The sequence below is a fragment of the Camelus dromedarius genome, chromosome 5 (genome assembly GCF_036321535.1).
Source record: "Camelus dromedarius isolate mCamDro1 chromosome 5, mCamDro1.pat, whole genome shotgun sequence".
In the NCBI taxonomy this organism is placed as follows: Eukaryota; Metazoa; Chordata; class Mammalia; order Artiodactyla; family Camelidae; genus Camelus; species Camelus dromedarius.
Window position 1 is genome coordinate 10,900,612 of NC_087440.1, and position 18,900 is coordinate 10,919,511.

General features: G+C 36.4%; 1 protein-coding gene across 2 annotated transcripts in view; it reads left to right on the forward strand.

Annotated features, from left to right (window-relative positions):
• Window positions 1–18,900, forward strand: part of RFX7 (regulatory factor X7) — a 120,929-nt gene that overhangs the window by 90,695 nt on the left and 11,334 nt on the right. For both annotated transcript variants that reach the window (XM_064485574.1, XM_031452995.2), the window contains exons 6-7: window positions 17,240–17,356; window positions 18,659–18,743. In XM_064485574.1, coding sequence (XP_064341644.1) covers window positions 17,240–17,356; window positions 18,659–18,743 — 202 coding nt within the window. The remainder of the gene's footprint in view (window positions 1–17,239; window positions 17,357–18,658; window positions 18,744–18,900) is intronic.

Below are 18,900 nucleotides of genomic sequence, written 5' to 3' on the forward strand. Positions count from 1 at the left end.
TTTTTTTGATAATGTCCTCTGATGAATGAAACTTAATTTTGATGAAATCCAATCTATTTTTTCTTTGCTTCCTTGTGCTTTTGGGTATCATATCTAAGAAACTGTTGGCTAATCAAAGGTCATGCAGATTTACACTATGGTTACTTTAAAGTGTTTTATAGTTGTAGCTCAGACATTTGCATCTTTGCATTTTGAGTTTATATTTGTATATGGTATAAGGTAGGTATCCAAAGTCATTCTTTTGCACATGGATATCCAGTATTCAATTGTCCCAGCATCATTTGTTGAAAAGATTATTTCCTCCCCATTGAGTGGACTTGGTACCCTTGTGGAAAATCAATTGACCATTCATGTATGAGCTTGCTTCTGGACTCTGAATTCTATTCCATTGATGTATCTATCTTTCTTTATGCTGGTATCATACTGTCTTGATTACTTTAGCTTTGTAGTAATTTTTGAAATTGGGAAATGTGAGTCTTCCAAATTTATTATTTTTCAAGATTATTTTGATTCTTCTGTATCCCTTGAATTTCCAGCTTGTCAGTTTCTGTAAGGAAGGCAGTTGGAATTTTCATAAAGGTTGCATTGAATCTGTACATCAATTTGGGAGTATTGCCATCTTAACAATATTATTTATTCCAATCCGTGAACATAGGATATATTTCCATTTCTTAGATCTTTGATTTTTTTCAAGCATGTCTTGTAGATTTCATGTATACTTCTTGCACTTTTGTTAAATTTATTCCTAAGGGTTTTTTTTTTATGATGTTGTAAGTGGAATTAATTTTTAATTTCATTTTTGATTTGTATAGAATTAAGACTAATTTTTATGTGTTGGTCTTGTATCCTGCAACCTTTTGCTGAACTAGTTTATTAGCTCTAATGATAGGTTTTTTTTTTTTTTAGTACATTCCTTAGGATTTTCTATATAGAATATGTTATCTGAAAAATAGAAATGGTTTTACCTCTTTCTTTCTAATCTGGATTTTGTTCCACTTTCTTGCCTAATTGCTCTGCTGGCATTACCAGTGCAGTGTTGAATAGAAATGGTGAATGCAGACATCTTTGTCTTTCGCCCAGTTTGAAGGAAGAAGCCTTCAGTGTTTCATCATTAGCTATGAAGTTAACTGTAGGTTTTCCATAGATGACCTTTGTCAGGTTGAGAGACGTACAGTCTACTACCAGATTATTGGATACTGAAGCTTATCAAATGCTTTTTCTACATTTGTTCAGATAATCATATCAGATTGTTTTTCTTATGCAATTAATATGGTATGTTACATTTTTGATTAACTTTTGTACATTGAATACGTTTTGTATTTCTGGGATAAGTCACACTTGGTCGTGATGTATTATGTCTTTAAATGCTGACAGACTCAGTTTGCTAGTATTTTGTTAAGGACTTTTATGTCTGTAATCATGAGATAATTGGTCTGGGTTTTTCTTTCTTTGATGTCTTTGTCTAGCTTTGGAATTGGGTAAGATTGGCCTCACAGAATGAGTTTGGAAGTTTTCCCTCTTCTGTTTTTATGTAAGAACTTATGAAGGATTTGTATTCATCTTTGTTTGGTAGAATTCACCAGTGAAGCCATCTAGATCTGGGCCTTTCTTTGTGGGTACTTGAAAAATTACTAATACAGTCTCTTTTTTATAGATCAGATTGTCTTCTCCTTTTTGAGTCCATTCTGGTAGTTTGTATCTTTCTAGGAATTTGTCTGTTTTGTGTAGGCTATCCAGTTTGATGGCATAGAGCTTTTCATAGTATTCTCCTACAGTCCCTTTTATTTCCATAAGGTTTGTTGTAATATTCCTGTCATTCCTGATTTTAGCTATTTCAGCCTTCTCTCTTTTTTTGTCTTGGTTGGTTTAGTTCAAGGCTTATCAGTTATGTTGATCTTTTCAAAAAATCAACTACTGGCTCTGTTACATTTTTTCTGTTGTTTTTCTATTTCCTGTTTCATTTATTTTCACTCCAATCCTTATTATTCCTCTCTTCTGCCTACTTTGGGTTTTGTTTCCTCTTACTTTTCTAGTTTCTTAATGTGGAAGATTATTCATTTGGGACCTTTCTTCTTTATTTAATGTAGTCATATGCAGCTATAAATCTCTCTCTAAGCACTGCTTGTACTATATCCCATAAGTTTTGGTATGTTGTGCTCTTATCTTTATTCTTCTCAAAATACTTTCTAATTTCTCTTATGATTTCTCCTTTGACCTATTTCTAATGACCACATATTTATGAATTTCCCTTCAGTTATTGATTTCTAATTCCATTTCTTCAGTTAGATTTCTAATTCCATTCCATTATAGTTGGAGAAAATACTTTTATGATTTCATTCCTTTTAAATATATTGAGACTTGTTTTATAGCCTAACATATGATCTGTCCTGGAGAATATTCCATGTGCACTTGAGAAGAATGTATATTCTGTTGGTGGTGGTGGAGTGTTCTATAGATGTCTGTTAGTTCTAGTTGGTTTATACTATTGCTTGTCTTACGTTTCCTTGTTTATCTTCTGCTTAGTTTTATCCATTATTGAAAGTGGAATATTGAAATCTCCAGCTATTATTGTTGAATTATCTATTTCTCTCTTCAGTTCTGTCCATTTTTATTTTATGTATTTTGAGCTCTGTTGTTAGGTGCATGACAGGTTATGATCATTATATCTTCTTGATGAATTGACCCATTTGTCATGAAGTCATATCTTTATCTCTTATAACAAGTTTTGTTTTAAAGTCTTTTTCTTCGCTATTAATATAGACATTTCAGTTTTCTTTTGGTTACCTTTGGCATGCTATATCTCTTTCTTTACTTTCAACCTAGGTGTGTTTTTTAATCTAAAATACATTTGTAGTACGTAGATGACATAGTTGGATCGTAGATTATTCTAAATCCATTCTTCTTGTCCCTGCCTTTTCACCAGGAGGTTTAATCCATTTACATTTAATGTAACTACTAATAAGATAGGATTTACATTTGCCATTTTTGTATTTGTTTTCTATATGTGTTATGTCTGTTTGTTCCCCAGTTCCCCCATTACTGACTTGTTTTGTGGTAAATAGACATTTTCTAGCAAACCATTGTAATTCCCTTGTTCTTTCTTTTACTATATGTATTTTTAAGTCATTTTCTGTTGTGGTTGTCCTGGAGATTACAGCTAATATCTTATTTTAAAAACTAGTTTGGATTAATACCAACTTAATTTCAAAAGTGCACAAAAACTTTTGCTCCTATGTATCTCTGTTATCTCCCCCCCCCCCAATTCATCTTTATGCATTGTGTACCCATTCAACACAGACTTATATTTGGTACTTTATGTAAAGTTGTCTTTTAGATCAGATAGAATAAAGAAGTTACAAACAAAAAATACATTTTGACTGTATTTTATATTTACCTGGGTAGTTACTTTTAGTGGTGTTCTTTATTTTTTTCTGTGGATTCAAGTTACTGTTTAGTGTCTTTTCACATAAGCCTAAATAACTCCCTATCTGCTAGTGATGAATTCTGTCATATTTTTGTGTGGCCACTGAAGTCTCTACTCAGTTTGCTTAACGGTCAGCTATTGATTGAACAGAGATTTCCTTAAACAACTTGAACCAATAAATCAGTCTTTGCCAAACGGCTCTGTGTATGTATTGGGGTACACCGTAAACATTCAATCAAGCAGTTGACAAGCCTTCCTTAGCCTTCACTTCCTACTTTTGCAGAGCCTCAAGTTGAGCAAGAGATTTAGAGCTTAGGAACTTCTTATGTCTTGAAATGCACACAGCTCTTTGCATGTGATTGGTCTTCTAGATTCCCAGAAATACACTGGAGCTTTTTAAAGCTTCTGTGGACATCTTATTTCCCAGCTTTACCTTTTAAGCTTTTTGGTTAGTCTGTTGTTTGTCCCAACTGATAGCCACTGTCCCAGGCTGCCACAAAATTAAGACACTTGCCTATAATTTTTTTAACAACTTTTTTCCCTCACCCTTCCACTCCCACAAAGGAGAAAGCATTTTGCAGTGGGCAGGCTCCAACACAGGTCAGATAAAGCCAGTAGGTGGGGTCTCACATAGAATCCACCACACAAGACAAATAATGAATCTTAGCAATGAAGGCTGGAGAGCGCTCTAGCTGTGTTACGTTTATTCTGGTGACCACCAGGCTGAACTAGGAATATGGGCTGTTACTTTTCAAGGCTACTACTGGAGAATGGAAGAGTATCAGACTAGTGCAGGTTAAAGCTGTTCTTACTGAAAAATCAGCCATTTTTCTTGGATAAATGCTCCCCAGTTTGATGTAAGCCTTGGGTTAATTTCCACAGTTCTCAAAAGTTGTTAGTGACCAGCTTTGCCAGTTTTTCCATTGTTTCATGGAGAAGTGAATTTTAGTGGTTTTTACTATGTAGCTTTCATTGATGTCACCAAAACTGTAGAATTGAAGAACGTGAATGTTAAAGGACCAGAAATCGTTTGTGCAGTTCTAATTGCCACACTTCACTGAGGTTAACTGAAATGGTACAGCAAATGGAATAGCCATTTCAATAAAGAAATAAAAATTTTACAGCATAGAAGATGAAAACATCTATAAAGACTTTCTTTAAAAGTCTGTAAAAAGCATAAACTATGAAAAAGACTCCTAAATTTTATTTGATATTTCCTATTGCTACAGAATGAAGTTCAAAACCTTTTACTTTTCAGAGAAAGAATTATACAGTAGAGAAAGATTGGACTTTGGTACTAGCCATATCTAAGGTTGAGTCCTAATTTATGATGTGGGGTTTGTAGCCGTAGGCAATCCTTAATCTTTAGTGTTCAATTTGCTTTCTTTCCCTTTGTGAAATATATGAATACCATACTATTTTTATCACGTTTTAAAACTATACATATATAGAATGTTTATCAGTGCCTTGAACATAGAAAGCCCTCAATGTGTGGCAGCAATTGTTACCCAGACTCTTCCACAGTCCAGCATTTTGGCCTTACCTGATATAAACCTTCTTTTGTATGAAATTTTCTTCTCCCTCCTTCCTTTTTCTCCGCTGTTCATCCTGTGCCTTAGCTATTTTGAACTTCTAGGATTTCGAGAACACACCCTGCTCTTCTCAGTTTTTGTTCACACTCTTTGCTCCACATGAAGTAGGTCTGCCTCATCCCCCCTCCCACACTAGCACCCGTGTGAATAAATCTCCTTATTTTCTAAGGCCTAATTTACATTCACTTTCTCCATATACCATTATATCTTTAGTAACCTAAATTCAAATTACTCCCTGCTCTGTGACCACATGGCACCTTACTTATATCTCTTTCATAGCATTTATTTACAGTATTTTATGTAACTTTCATTGAGGTGTAACATACACACAGAAAAGTGCACAACTCGTAAGTGTACAACTGGATACATTTTCACATAGTGAGTACACTCTTTTTACCAGCTTCCCGATCAAGAAACTGAGCATCACTATCGTCCCAGAGGCCCGTAGTGTCTTCCTCTGGGTACTACCCTTCCCATCACCTTCATGCCACCCTTGCCATGAGAAACTGCTATCCTGGCTTCTAACACCATGGATTAGCTTTGCTTGTTTTTGAAAATTATGTGAATCAAATTATGCAGTAATCAATATTATATTTGTAAGATTGAAGCATTTTGCTTTGTGTAGTTTTGGTTCATTCTAATTGCTTTTTAGTATTCTCTTTATGAATATATACCGTAATTTCTTCCATTCTACTGTGTATGGACATTAGATTTTTTTTTTCCCCATGTGGGTTTTAATTTGCATTTCCTTGATGACTAGTAAAGTTGAGTGACTTTTTAATACAGTTTTTTTGGAAATTGGATTATCCTCTTTTGTGAAGAACCTATCTACGTCTTTGTTCATTTTTACCTTTATAATCACTAAGGGCAGGTAAGTATATCACACTCATCATTTTATGCTGACATAGTTTCTAGAATGCCATTCTTCATCCATCATAGCTCTATGTATTTATTGATTTGAGACTTTATGCAGCAAATTAAGTTGGAGACTGACTGATGTTCTTTAGAAGGAACCTTCTGAAAATGTTGCAGTGCCACCAGTCAACAAATACGTATTGAATACCAATTGCATAAAACTCTGCTTGGTTCATCAGTGAGATAAAGAGCCGCCCACTGATGAACTGCCCTTGCCAATCATCTTCACTTCTCTATTCCTTAGTTTCCTCGTGTATAAAATGGTGTAAATACACAAGATGATGCTGGAGTTTGTTTGGGGGGTTTTAAATGCAGACCACCTCGTTTTTAACTGAATTTATCCTTTTACTAAAATGATTTCAGAAATGTTTGAAACTGTTGAAGAACTGTTAGTGGAATAAGATTGAATTTAAGTGGAAACAGAACAAAAATGGTTCATCAGGAATTAATTGAATCAGTGCTCATTGCTTCAGTGTTTTTGTTCATTCTTAATCTATAGGCAGACACTATAAAATCTGACCATTTTATGTGAAGTTAATTTAAAACAAAGAAAAACTGAGACAATTTAAAAATGAAAGTAAGCATACCAATGTAGTTTGCATTATATACAGAGTGTTATTTTTTTATTTAAAAAAAAAAACAACAATCCAACTTAACCAAAAGAATTGTTATTTTAAATGGCCCTCTTATGTGCAATAGTGAGAAATCAAGCCTTTCTTAAGAAATAATAAAAGCAGAAGTACTTACTTTTTATTATTATTAAAAAATTGACACACATTTCTTTTTAAAATAGGGAGGATTTATCAGGTGACTACCCTTGAAGCTTATGTTCTTTTATTAGTAATTTATAAACTTCAGAATAAGACCCTTGACATATAAATCATGATTCAGCATGACTTAATCTATTTTGTGGGATTATTACCCAAAGTCACTTTAGGTAATAATCCCATAAAAAAGGGAAGGCAAGTTGGAAGAAAAGATCTGGTTAGTAAGGTCATACATAATCATTTTTTTATGTATCCATGATAGTGTAACTCTTCTTTAAATTCATTTTGTTGACTTCAAAGTAATCTTTCAGATATATTGTTTATTACATAGTTACTTACCATAAAAATAAAATTTATCACCTGAATTTCAAAGTGATATTTGATCTTAGACTAAGCTTGGCTTTATAGTACTATGAACAATTCTTACTTTCTGTTCTGGGCCTAGACTAGAAGGTATATAACTAACTAACAGACTTAATGCAGTGCTTTTCCAGCTGTGCTGTTCTCTGGGACACCAAACTATCGTGCACGTTACATTGTGTACTTCTGCGGTGTTCTCTGAGTGTTCCTGCCAGACGCCAGAGTCTGGTGGACTTCAGCCATGGCTCGGACTCAGCTGTGTGTCATTGTTCTGCCCAGAACATGGAACAATAAGAAGAATCAAATCTGTTTATAATCAAGATCAGGCCCTTTCAGGAGGTTTTCTCTCTGGAGTCTCGATCTAATTGCACCTAAAGATTACGGGAGGATTTCAACAAGTGTTATATTTTCCAAAGCTTAAGCTGACTAGATGTTTGACCATATTACTTTCACCTCATTTATGTATTACTCAGCAAATGTATTATTTGCTTAATACTTGTAAGGGACTATAATTCTGCCATGTCTTTGGGGCCTTCCTAAAATCCTGTATCTTTTATTATCATCTATAATACATGAATATTAATAAAAGTGTAGGTCTTGGTAAGAAAAGGGATTTTAATAGAAATTAATAATTTTTAATAAATTCTTTTTATAAATATTAGGAAAAATTAATGATCTAATCTTGATTGTTTTCCAGGCATTCAGTTTGCTTACAGTCACTAATTAGTAATAAAAGTTTCTCATCTGTAAGATGAGTGGATTAGGCTGGATGATGAAATTCTTTCCAGATTTACCTCTCTATGCAAATTTCTTATCTATAAAATGTGTATAATAAAAAAATACCTGGGGAAAACAGTTCAAGGTTCAGGAAGATCTTGAACTACCATGGACGCACTGAGTCTACAGCTACATATGGAACTCTTTAAAAAACCTAAAGGCTGACTGAATGAAGACTACACCTCAGGCAAACAGGAAGAAAAGCACATGGAAGTGGGTAGGAGAGGCTCAGGCACAGTCTCACCGTAAACCTTACCGATGGCATGGCAACCCACAATCAGGAGGGAACTGGAATCCTGGAGGTTCTCATGAGGATCAAAAGGTTCAAGCCCCACATCAGGCACCCCAAGTTTTAAGACCTGTATCTGAGAGACAGGCCCCCAAGACATCTAATTTTGAAAACCAGTGGGCTCACATCCTAAGACCCACAAGACTGTAAGTTTCTAACAAATGGCTCTTGAAGGGCCCACACACTTGGACTCACTTGCCCCAGAGCCCAGCTCAGAAGCAGCCTGTCTTGCCCAGACTTAAGTAAAGGAGAATCACATGCTTGTATTGAAGCATCAGCCTGAGGGGCAGCCATCCAGTTTAAGACACATCTAGGAGATATCTGGAACACTCCAGGGGCAGAGACTGGCAGGTGCCATCTTTGCACTCTCCCTTTGCTGTGCTCCAGAATACCAGTCTCTCCCAGAAGGGAGCTATTACATGTGTCTAGTGTCCTGATTTTTGCAACTCCCAGCCGGGAGACACCTCTTAATTGTCTAGCTCTGGAGGCCAGGGGAGCTTATCTTCCTGATCTAATGGAACTGTAAGAAACAGAGTCACTCAGAAAGGAACTTATACCCTTTTCTGGCACGCTGATTTTTGTGGCTGCTGCAGGGGACATCTGTACATAGTATGGGACTGGTGCCAGTGGGACTTACACTCATGGGTCCCACAGGATTATAACCCACAGCAAAAGAGTTCTTAAACAGCTACCACCTACATGGCACAGCAACGTCACAGATCCAAGAACTTGTTTTTCCTGTGATGGAGACCTATTAGCCAACTGTCATGGCTGCAGCCTAGCCTGAGGGGCAGGCTGCTAGTTAAGCATGCATTTAGGGACTGATTATAATCCTTTTGGAAGACCTCAGAGGGCTGGTGCTATCTTCCTTCTCTCCCTCTGCCACACTCCTGAGTGCCAGTGTGTTCCCAAGAAGAGCATTACACACATCCGGTGCTCTGGTTTTTGTGACTGCTGCCCAAGAGGTACCCCTAGATCAACTGGCTCTGGTGGCCAGGGGACCTTGAATTCCTGCATCATTCGAAAGGAATGTGGCAATTGGAAAGACAGTTTTTGGCTAAGTATCATCCCCAAGGCACTGCACTGATAGCAGACTTGGGGCACACCCAAGTTTTTCTGTGAGGGAGGCCTCTTTGCTTTCCTCAAGCTTTGGCCTAAGGGGCAGCCTCCTGTTTTGGCATATGTCTAGTTACCTACAAAGCTATGCCCAAGGAATGGATGCAGTCTTGGCTTTTTCCCTCTGCCTTGTTCCGTTTCTGGTATCTGACAGAAAAGAGTGGATACACGCGTCAGGAGCCCTGAGTTTTGCAACTGCCTACGGGACACCTCCAGATTGCTTGGCTCTGGTGGCCAGCAGGGCTTGTGCTTGCAGTCCCACAGGACTGTATATACTTGCATACTTTTAAAAACTGCTGCCTGAGGGTCTGGCTTCCAGTCAGCCTGATTTTAGGTACTGAGATCCTCCCTTTTGGGACACTGACAGGTCTTGGTACATACTTAACTACTGAGAACTATTAAAAATATAATAGACTGCTTTGACAAGCACAGAAGTTTAAGGGACTACCAAGACCTAGGACAGGGTTGAACAAGTTTCATCTCCTACACTCCTTCAAGCTTGGGAGATGTGGTGGTTTCATTTTCTGCATAGAAACCAGCACAGTGAAGCAAAAGGAAGAAACAAAGGAACATGTTCCAAATGAAAGAACAAGATAAAACCTTAGCCAAGTAACAGTGAAACTGAGATAAGTAATTTACTTGATAAAGAGTTCAAAGTAATGGTCATAAACATGCTCAGTGAATTGGGAAGAAGGATGTATGAACACAGTCAGAGCTTTAACAAAGAGATGGAAAATACGTTAAAGTACCAAACAGAAGTCACAGAGCTGAAGAACAATTACTGAACTGAAAGGTACACTAGCAGGGTTCCACAACAGACTAGATGAAGCAGAAGAAAAGATCCAGGAACCTGAAGATAAGGCAGGAGACGTCATCCAATCAGAGCAGCAAGTGGAAAAAAGTCCAAATAGTTTAAGGGACTTCTGGGACAGCATCAGATGGACTAACATTCCATCAAGGAGACCAGAATGCCCCGCTTATATCAATGGATAGATTATCCAGAGAGAAAATAAGTAGGGAAACATCAACCTTAAAAGACACATTAAACCAAATGGACTTAACAGATACATTAAAAACATTCCATTCAAAAACAACAGAATACATTCTTTTCAAGAGCACATGAACATTCTCCAGGATAAATCATATGTAAGGCCGCAAAACAAGTCTTAGTAAATTGAAGAGAATTGAAATCATATCAGGTATCTTTTTCAACCACAGTGGTATGAATCTAGAAATCAGTTATATGAAGAAAACTGTAAAATTCACAAATAGGTGGAAATTAAGCAACATGCTGCTTGAACAACCAATGAATCAAAGAAGAGATCAAAAGAGAAATCAAAAAATACTTTGAGACAAATGAAAATGGGAATATAACCAAATTTATGGAATACAGTAAAAGAAGTTCTGAGAAGAAAGTTCATGGTGATAAATGCCTTCCTTTAAGAAACAAGAGAAGTCTCAAATAAACAACCTTACTTTACACCTCAAGGAACTAGAAAAAGAACCAAAGCCCAAAGTTAGTAGAAGGAAGGAAATATCAAAGATTAAAGGAAATAAGAGCTGATTCTTTGAAAAGACAAAATTGAAAAACCATTAGCAATATCACCAAGAAAAAAAGAGAGGACTCAAGTAACATCAGAAATGAAGAGAAGATAGTACAACTGATAGCTCAGAAACACAGAGGATCATAAAAGACTACAGTTACATGCCAACAAGTTGAACAACCTAGAAGAAATGGATAAATTCCTAATATACCCTACCAAGAACTGAATCACGAAGAAATAGAAAAATCTGAACAGACTGATTACTAGAAAGGAGTTGGAATCAGTAATGAAAAACCTCCCAACAAACAGAAGTCCAGGACCAGGCAGGTTCACTGGCAAATTCTACCAGACATTCAGAGAAGAATTAATACCTATCCTTCTCAAACCCTTCCAAAAAACAGAAAGGCGGTGGAAATTCTTCCAAACTCAGTTTATGAGGCCAACGTTACCCTGAACCCAAACAGACAAGGTTGCCACTAGAAAAGAAAATTACAGGCCAATATCCTTGATGAATATGGATGCAAAACTTCTCAAAAAATACTGGCGAACTGAATTCAACAATACATTAAAAGGATCATACACCATGTGAAGTGAGATTTCTTATACAGATGGAAGGCTGGTTCAGCATTCACAGATCAGTTATTGTGATACAGCACTTTAACAAAATGAAAGATAAAAATCATATGATCATCTCAATAGCTGCAGAAAAAGCATTTAACAAAACTCAGCATCTATCTATGATAAAAACTCAGCAAAGCAGCTATGGAGGGAAAGTACCTCAACGTACTGGAGGCTGTATATGAGAAGCCCAGAGCCAGCATCGTACTCAGTACTGAAAATCTGAAAGCTTTCCCTCTAAGATTAGGAACAAGACAAGGATGCCTACTCATGCCACTTTTATTCACATTAGTAGTGGGAGCCCTAGCCAGAGCAATTAGGCAAGAAAAAGAAATAAAAGGCACCCATATTGGAAAAGAAAAAGTAAAACTATCACTATTTGCAGGTGACATGATGTTACATATAGAAAACCCTAAAAACTCCCAACAAAAACTGTTAGAACTAATCAATGGATTCAGTAATGTTGCAGGATAGAAAATCAGTACACAAAAATCTTTTGCATTTCTATATACTAGTAAACTATCAGAAAGCAAAATTAAGAAAACAGTCCCATTTACAATACTGTCAAAAAGAATAAAATACCTCAGAATAAATTTAACCAAAGAGGTTTAAGACCTGTATACTGGGAAACTACAAGACATCAAGGAAAGAAATTGAAGAAGACACAAATAAATGGAAAGATCTTTTTGTGGTCATAAATTGAAGAATTAATATTGTTAAAATATCCATACTACCCAAAATAGCCTGCAGATTCAATCAGTCCCTATGAAAATTCCAGTAGCATTTTTCATGGAAATAGAACAAAGAATCCTAAAATTTGTATGAAACCACAAAAGACCTCAAGTAGTCAAAGCAGTCTTGAGAAAGAACAAACCTGGAATCATCAACGCTCTCTGACTTCAAACTCTGTTTCATAGCTGTAGTAATTGAAACAGTATGGTGTTGGCATAAAAACACACACTTAGTTGAAAGGAACAGAATAGAGAACCCAGAAATAAACCCATACATATATGGTCAATTAATTTACAACGGAGGAGTCAGGATTATACAGTGAGGGTAAAGACAGTCTCTTCAGTAAATGGTGTTGGGGAAAACTGGACAGCCACATTCAAAAGAATGAAACTGGACCCCTATCTTACACCATGCACAAAAATCAATTCAAAATGGATTAAAGACTAGAACATGAGACCTGAAATAATAAAACACATAGAAGAAAACATAGGTAGCAAGCTCTTTGACATAGGTCTTGGTGATGATTTTTTTTAATCTGACACCAAAAATAAAATTTTTAAAAGCAAAATTAAACAAGTAGGACTGCATCAAACTAAACAGCTTCTGTATAGCTAAGCAAATCATCAACCAAATAAAAGGACAAGCTACTAAATGGGAGAAAATATTTGCAAGTCATATATCTGACAAGTTAATATCCAAAATGTATAAAGGACTCATATAACTCAATAATTTAAAAAAAAGTAATTTGATTTAAAAATGGGCTGGAAGGTCTGATTAGACAGTTTGCAAAGAAAACATAAAGATGACCAACAGGTACATAAAAAGATGTTGGACATCAGTAATCATCAGGGAAATGCAAATCAGAACCACAAAGATATGTCACTTCACTCATGTCAGAATACCTATTATAAAAAAACAACACAAATTACAAGTGTTGGTGAGGATATAGAGAAAATTGAAACTTTGTGCTGTGAAAGGGAATGTAAACTGGTGCAACTGCTATGGAGAACAGTATGGAGATGTCCCAAAAATTACAATAGCCAAGCTATGGAAACTATCCAAGTATCCATCAGTGGATGAATGGATAAAGAAATTGTGGTGCATATATGTAGTGGAATATTATTCAGCCATTAAAGAGAATGAAATCTTTCCATTTGCAGCATTTGTACCTAGAGGGCATTATGCTAAGTGAAATAAGTCAGACACAGGAAGACTTATATAGTGTGATCTCTCATATGTTGAAACTAAAATTTTATATTAAAAAATGTCAAGTTCATAGATACAGATAATGTATTATTGATCACCAGAAGATGGTGGTAGAGGGTGGGAGAGATGGATGAAGAGGGTCAAAGGGTTTAAAAAATGGATCTTGAACTCATACATTAAGACAGTAGCATGCCTTGAATTGTAGGAGTCCATAGCTGAGAATTACACCACAAATTGAAAGCATATTCTTATACATAAAAGTAGTTGGACTTTATAACATTTCAAAGACATGTAATGCTATTTTCCTTTATTTTCTACATGATACTGTAAGGATAACCTTTTGCATCAGTCTTTTTGTAGGTCGTGATGCGTTGTTGCAGTGAGGCAACTTAGTTGTATTCCAAGGGCTACTGTCACCATCATTAACTGGCATTTAGACACTATGGATAACACATATACTTTATATATACTGGAATATGTGTGAACATTTTCACATAAATAATGTTGAGGATTTTTACTTCTGCAAGAAAATAGGGGCTTCTTTATAGTAGTTTTGAAATTAAGTGTCTTGAAAGGAGTGTAAAAACCTTGTGGAGGGAAAAAAAAAAAACCTGCCTCAAGGTTGTTGGGGGGATTAAATGATGTAACATACAAAACAGTCCAAAAAGTTCATGTATTGTTATGTATCCTATGACTATCTTTTGCCACTAGTCTTTTATTCTGTTTGTATTTTTGTACTTTTAAACAAAATTTTACCTTTACCTTACCGTAATGTACAGTTTGTTTATAAATGGTATGAGTAAACGTTAAAGATTGACTTGCTGCTGACGACTTTGAGTGACATGTTGATGGCCATGTTGAATGTTAGGTTTAATTTCAAAGTCTGTGTAGCAAACTTTTAAAAAAGAGTAAGACCAAAAAAAAAATCTCATTTTAAGAATGGCATTAGAGTGTTAGTTATCCTGTGAACAAAATATCCTCTGTTCCTTCCTCTGTTTTGCATCTTGCATAAATATAATCTGACGCTGAGTTAGGTGTTAATTGACACCATATCTTGCTTGATCAACCTGCAGTTAAAGTTATGAAGTCAGAAAACAAGATGTAAATAACCAAGGTCTCCTCATGACCTGGAATGACCTATGGCTTGTTATGTAGCAATAGTTTCAAAAATGTGAATAGACAGCCTATAAATGATTATATTAAACAGTCATTGACTGCTTAGAACTTCTCAGTGGGGAAGAGGTTGTAATAATGAAATTCACTTTCTTGGAAAATTGGAACCACTGAAAATTGGATAGGCCCCTTCACAGTGCAGAGCCCTCCCCGTCAAGGAACGTGTAAACATTTGGTAACCCATTATTCTACACTCAGCAGGAAGTTGAATTATACAACAACTCATTTCCAGTTCTGAGATTTCACAGAATTAAGGAAATTGATGACCTGTTCAGGTATTGTTAGTGTTACTTTAAAATTGAGGCTCTCCTTATTTTCTCTTTGATGCATAAGATGTCACAGTACAGAGTTTTGAATCATAAGCAGGTTTATTCTTAACATTGCCTGCTGTTTGATTCAGGAGGTCTAATTTGAGTTAGTTATATGTCTGAAAAGTACTTTTATATTTATCTACTAAAGAGTATTTTAAAAATAAGGTCATTGTGAAAAAAAAAAAAAAGGTCATTTTTCCAAAAGGTGAATTCCTCTCTTCTTGTGGAATAAATAAGAATTAAAAACCAGATGAAATTAGATGGTCACATTCTAAAATCACACTCAGGATTACTCCTGTGTGACAAGCAAATTTTGTGTTGATCATCCTGATCCTGAATTTTGCCACCCTTCCACCTGCCCCTTCTGCCAAAGGAGAAAACTTTGGTACACTAATATGAAAAAGCATCAAAACCAAAATCACAGAGGGAGACTAGAATGGATATTGTATCTCTCATTAGACTCCTTGCTTTGATTCTCTTTACTTGGTTGCAGTTTCTTTAGGCCCATCTGCCAGTGCTGTCATAGGAGCCAGTGAGCAGTGTTTTCTTTTTTGCTCTTTTTGTTTTATGTGTTTCTTTAAGGTTTTTTTGTCATTTTTAACATGACATACTTATTAAGTCACAATTAAAGTCATTTTAAATTACATGTCATATTAAAGTTTAACATGACAGGTGGGCTTAATGTGACTCTTTCGTCTTGTTTCTAGTTCAGAGAATACCTTGGTGGACCAGATAGATATGGTCACTGCCCTGGCTGAGCTTGCAGACTAATGGAGGAGACAAACAACAAACACATTGACTGGCACATAACTCTAAGTCATGAGAAGAGAAATAAGTACACAGATAGGGAATATGGTAAGGGTGTGGCAGGAGGGCACTGCTTTGGGTAGGGAGGTCAGAAGACCCGTTCAAAATCATCATTTAAGCTGGGTCTTGAAGGGTAAGAAAAGTAACATTCTAGGTGGAGGAAACAACATTTCTGATTTGACGCAATTCATTTAAATTGTCAGCCCCCCCAAAATAGTCACTCCATTACTTTATACTTTAAACCTTGGCCCTTGAACCACTTGAAATACCACATTTAGTCTCAATTTAAATATGATGTATCCCATATTCCCTGAAGAGGGAATTCTCTGTACAGAGTAGTCCTTTCCCGTCTCCCTACTCTTCAGCATTGTTGGGAATGCATTTGCTGGGCAACTCCTCTCCTTCCCCTCACCCCCACCCCCAGTAGAAGTGTCTGGTACTTGGTGTGGGGATAGGAAGGGCACAATTAAGAAAAATACTGTTGTCTTTAGACCTACCCCTGTTCTCTGTGTTAAGGCTCCCAGGCGTTCCTGCCTTCTCCTGAGACTCTACCAGTTTGACTCCTTGAGTTCAGGTCACTTTGAGAATATGCCAAGATATTCGGCAGTCTGTAAGAACTCAAGTCCAGGTTACCACTGTACCCTGCCCACCAAGCATTCCAGGGGTTTTCCTTCTTCATCCTAAAGCTCTGTCTCTGGCTCTCCACTGCATGACCTCTTCATCAAGAAGCTGCTCTGGTTGCTGCTGAAATAGGGGGTGAGGTGGGGGGATTTGACTGAATTTCTTTGGAATTCCTCTGACTTCCTCTATGGTATTTCTCAGATAGGGGTTCTCCCAAAGGCCAGCAGTTACGAGGAAGGCCTTGGTAGCTAGAGCAAAATGTGGCCTTTTCCTGCTGCTGAACTGGGCTTGGCCTTTTACCTATGACTGGAAGCTCTAGTGAAAAACAGAATACCTGATTCCAGTAGTAGTTAAGAGTTGGCTTGGTTCCCTGGTCCCACTTGAAGTTACTGCCTTACAAAGTGCTTTTTTCCTGACAGTAATAGGAGCTGTAGGGGTGAGAACACTGGACCTTTGGAACCTTTCTCTGTGTCTTCATTTTTTTCCCTTATTGGTGAAATTTGAGTGTTGGTATAGATGATCCCTAAGGTCTCTTAGTTTTGATATATCATATCATTTTTCTATTCTAAACCATGTAATAATTTTGTCTCTAATGTCTGACATAATGTTTACACAGGAAATTGTTCCAGTATGTAAGTTTGATATATATGTGAAAACGTATAGCCTTCTGGTTGAGTCTGAATATACTCATTTCAGAGTGTGCAGTTGGGTTGTCGTTGGAAAACTTTGTGCCAGTATCTCTTCCAGCAAGTTTCTTGAATGCTATTAAAAGCGGTGATACTGTATACCTTGAAGATGAAACGAGCCAACTAAACCTGAGCTAGTCTTTAAAGAATGATGATCATGCATCGAGTGAAAATTGTGGCGAACGACTTGAAGTTGTGTTTATTCCCTTTGTCATAGGGGTCACATTGGACTGAAACAGCACTGTGCTTATGTAACTCTGAGTTCTGTTGCTCTCTAAATTGGTCCCTCCTTCTTTTGCAGGAGCTATTGTGACAATCTTGGTTACCATCCATTAAGTGCTGCTGACTTTGGAAAGATCATGAAAAATGTCTTTCCAAACATGAAGGCACGTCGTCTGGGCACGAGAGGCAAATCTAAATATCCTTTACGAGAATGGTTCTTAGTCATCTCTTTAAGTTCTCACTTATTACAGAACATCTGCTGTTGTAGTTTAGCTAGCACTATATTTAGAAATAAATTCAAACCAACAAATACAAACGACTCAAAAGTACTTGGTAGAATAATTGTAAATGTTGTTTTCCCAGATACTTATTAAACTGCAAGGGAAATAACAAATAGTGGTTATTAGGATTGTGATAGATTTCACCTTACTCTGTCACTGCAATGTGTTCTTGATGGTCTGATCTTTTTTTCTTTAATAAGAATTACTGAGGCAAACCATAGTACAGTAATTGTAAATCGTATCAGTAAAAATGGAGAAAAATGTTAGCTTATCTTCTTTCCTTCCTTGATGTTAGAAACATAGGAATCTTCTTGACAAAATATGCAATATTCAAAAAAATTTCTTGTGGAACTTGTACTGGAAGATTAGTATTCTCTTTAAAGTATTTTTCATCTAACCATTTAATGGCTGTATTAAAATTACATCTAGGGCATAGAAAAGGTCCCTCTTGTGATAGAGAAATACTTAGGAGCAAACAGAAGTAAGCAAATGAAAATTAAGAATTTATGAAAGTTCATTCGACCCTTGGGAGAAGATTGTGAAGTTGAGGGTCTCTGCATCATGTTAGAAATACATCCTTTCTCTCTGCTTAGCTGTTGGCCTTTTTCAAAGTATAAAAATTCTGCTGTAGAGGAGATGAGCCAGGAGAGGGGAAAGACTGTTTTTCTAAAATGGCTTCAGGTGTTCTTTAACCCCTTGTTGCATGACCTAGTCTTGTTTCCTGAGTATAAATGAAAATGTCTTGTTGTGTCTTTGGCATGTTACAGGCGATAATCCAGTGTGTTTCAGTGGAAAAAGAGAAGTGAAAAGGTTAAAGCCCTTGTGACACTCTGAAGAGTTGTTTTTGTCCCAGTGCCCTGGGCTAAAGTTTCCCTTCTCCCTGCCAGGTTTCCATCTGGATATTCCTTTCCTTCTGACCTGTTTGTTACTGGTGGCTGGCACAGCTTATTAGGAACAGTTATTCATAAAATTTATAACAGATGAGAATCATTTTGTTTCACTTAGGACGGTAACATCCTACACAGACTGTTCCAGTTTCTAAAGAGTAAAAGTGTCCTGAGTTTTCTAATATTAAGGTTTCTCTTACTGAAAAACTCAGAAAGTAGACCCTATCTCAGGTGATTTTATCCTTATTTCATATACGCTTACTTTTCAAGTGCTAATTATGTAAACAGCTGGTTTAATTTAGAGGACTTTCGACCTTAACCATTTATTACATATTGCTACAGTGGACTAAGAAAAAAAGCTTTTGTTCATATGCCAACACTGCCCAATCTTGATTTTCACAAAACTGGAGATGGGGTAAGAATTTCTGCCTTTTCTTTTTAATAAGTAAAATTGCACCTTATTACCAGCACGGAAATGCATATTGCATAGTCTCATTGGAATAGAACCAGGCACCAGGAACTGTGCCTTTCACAAAGTAAATGAGCCAAAAAATTCAGTAGTGTCTGGAAAT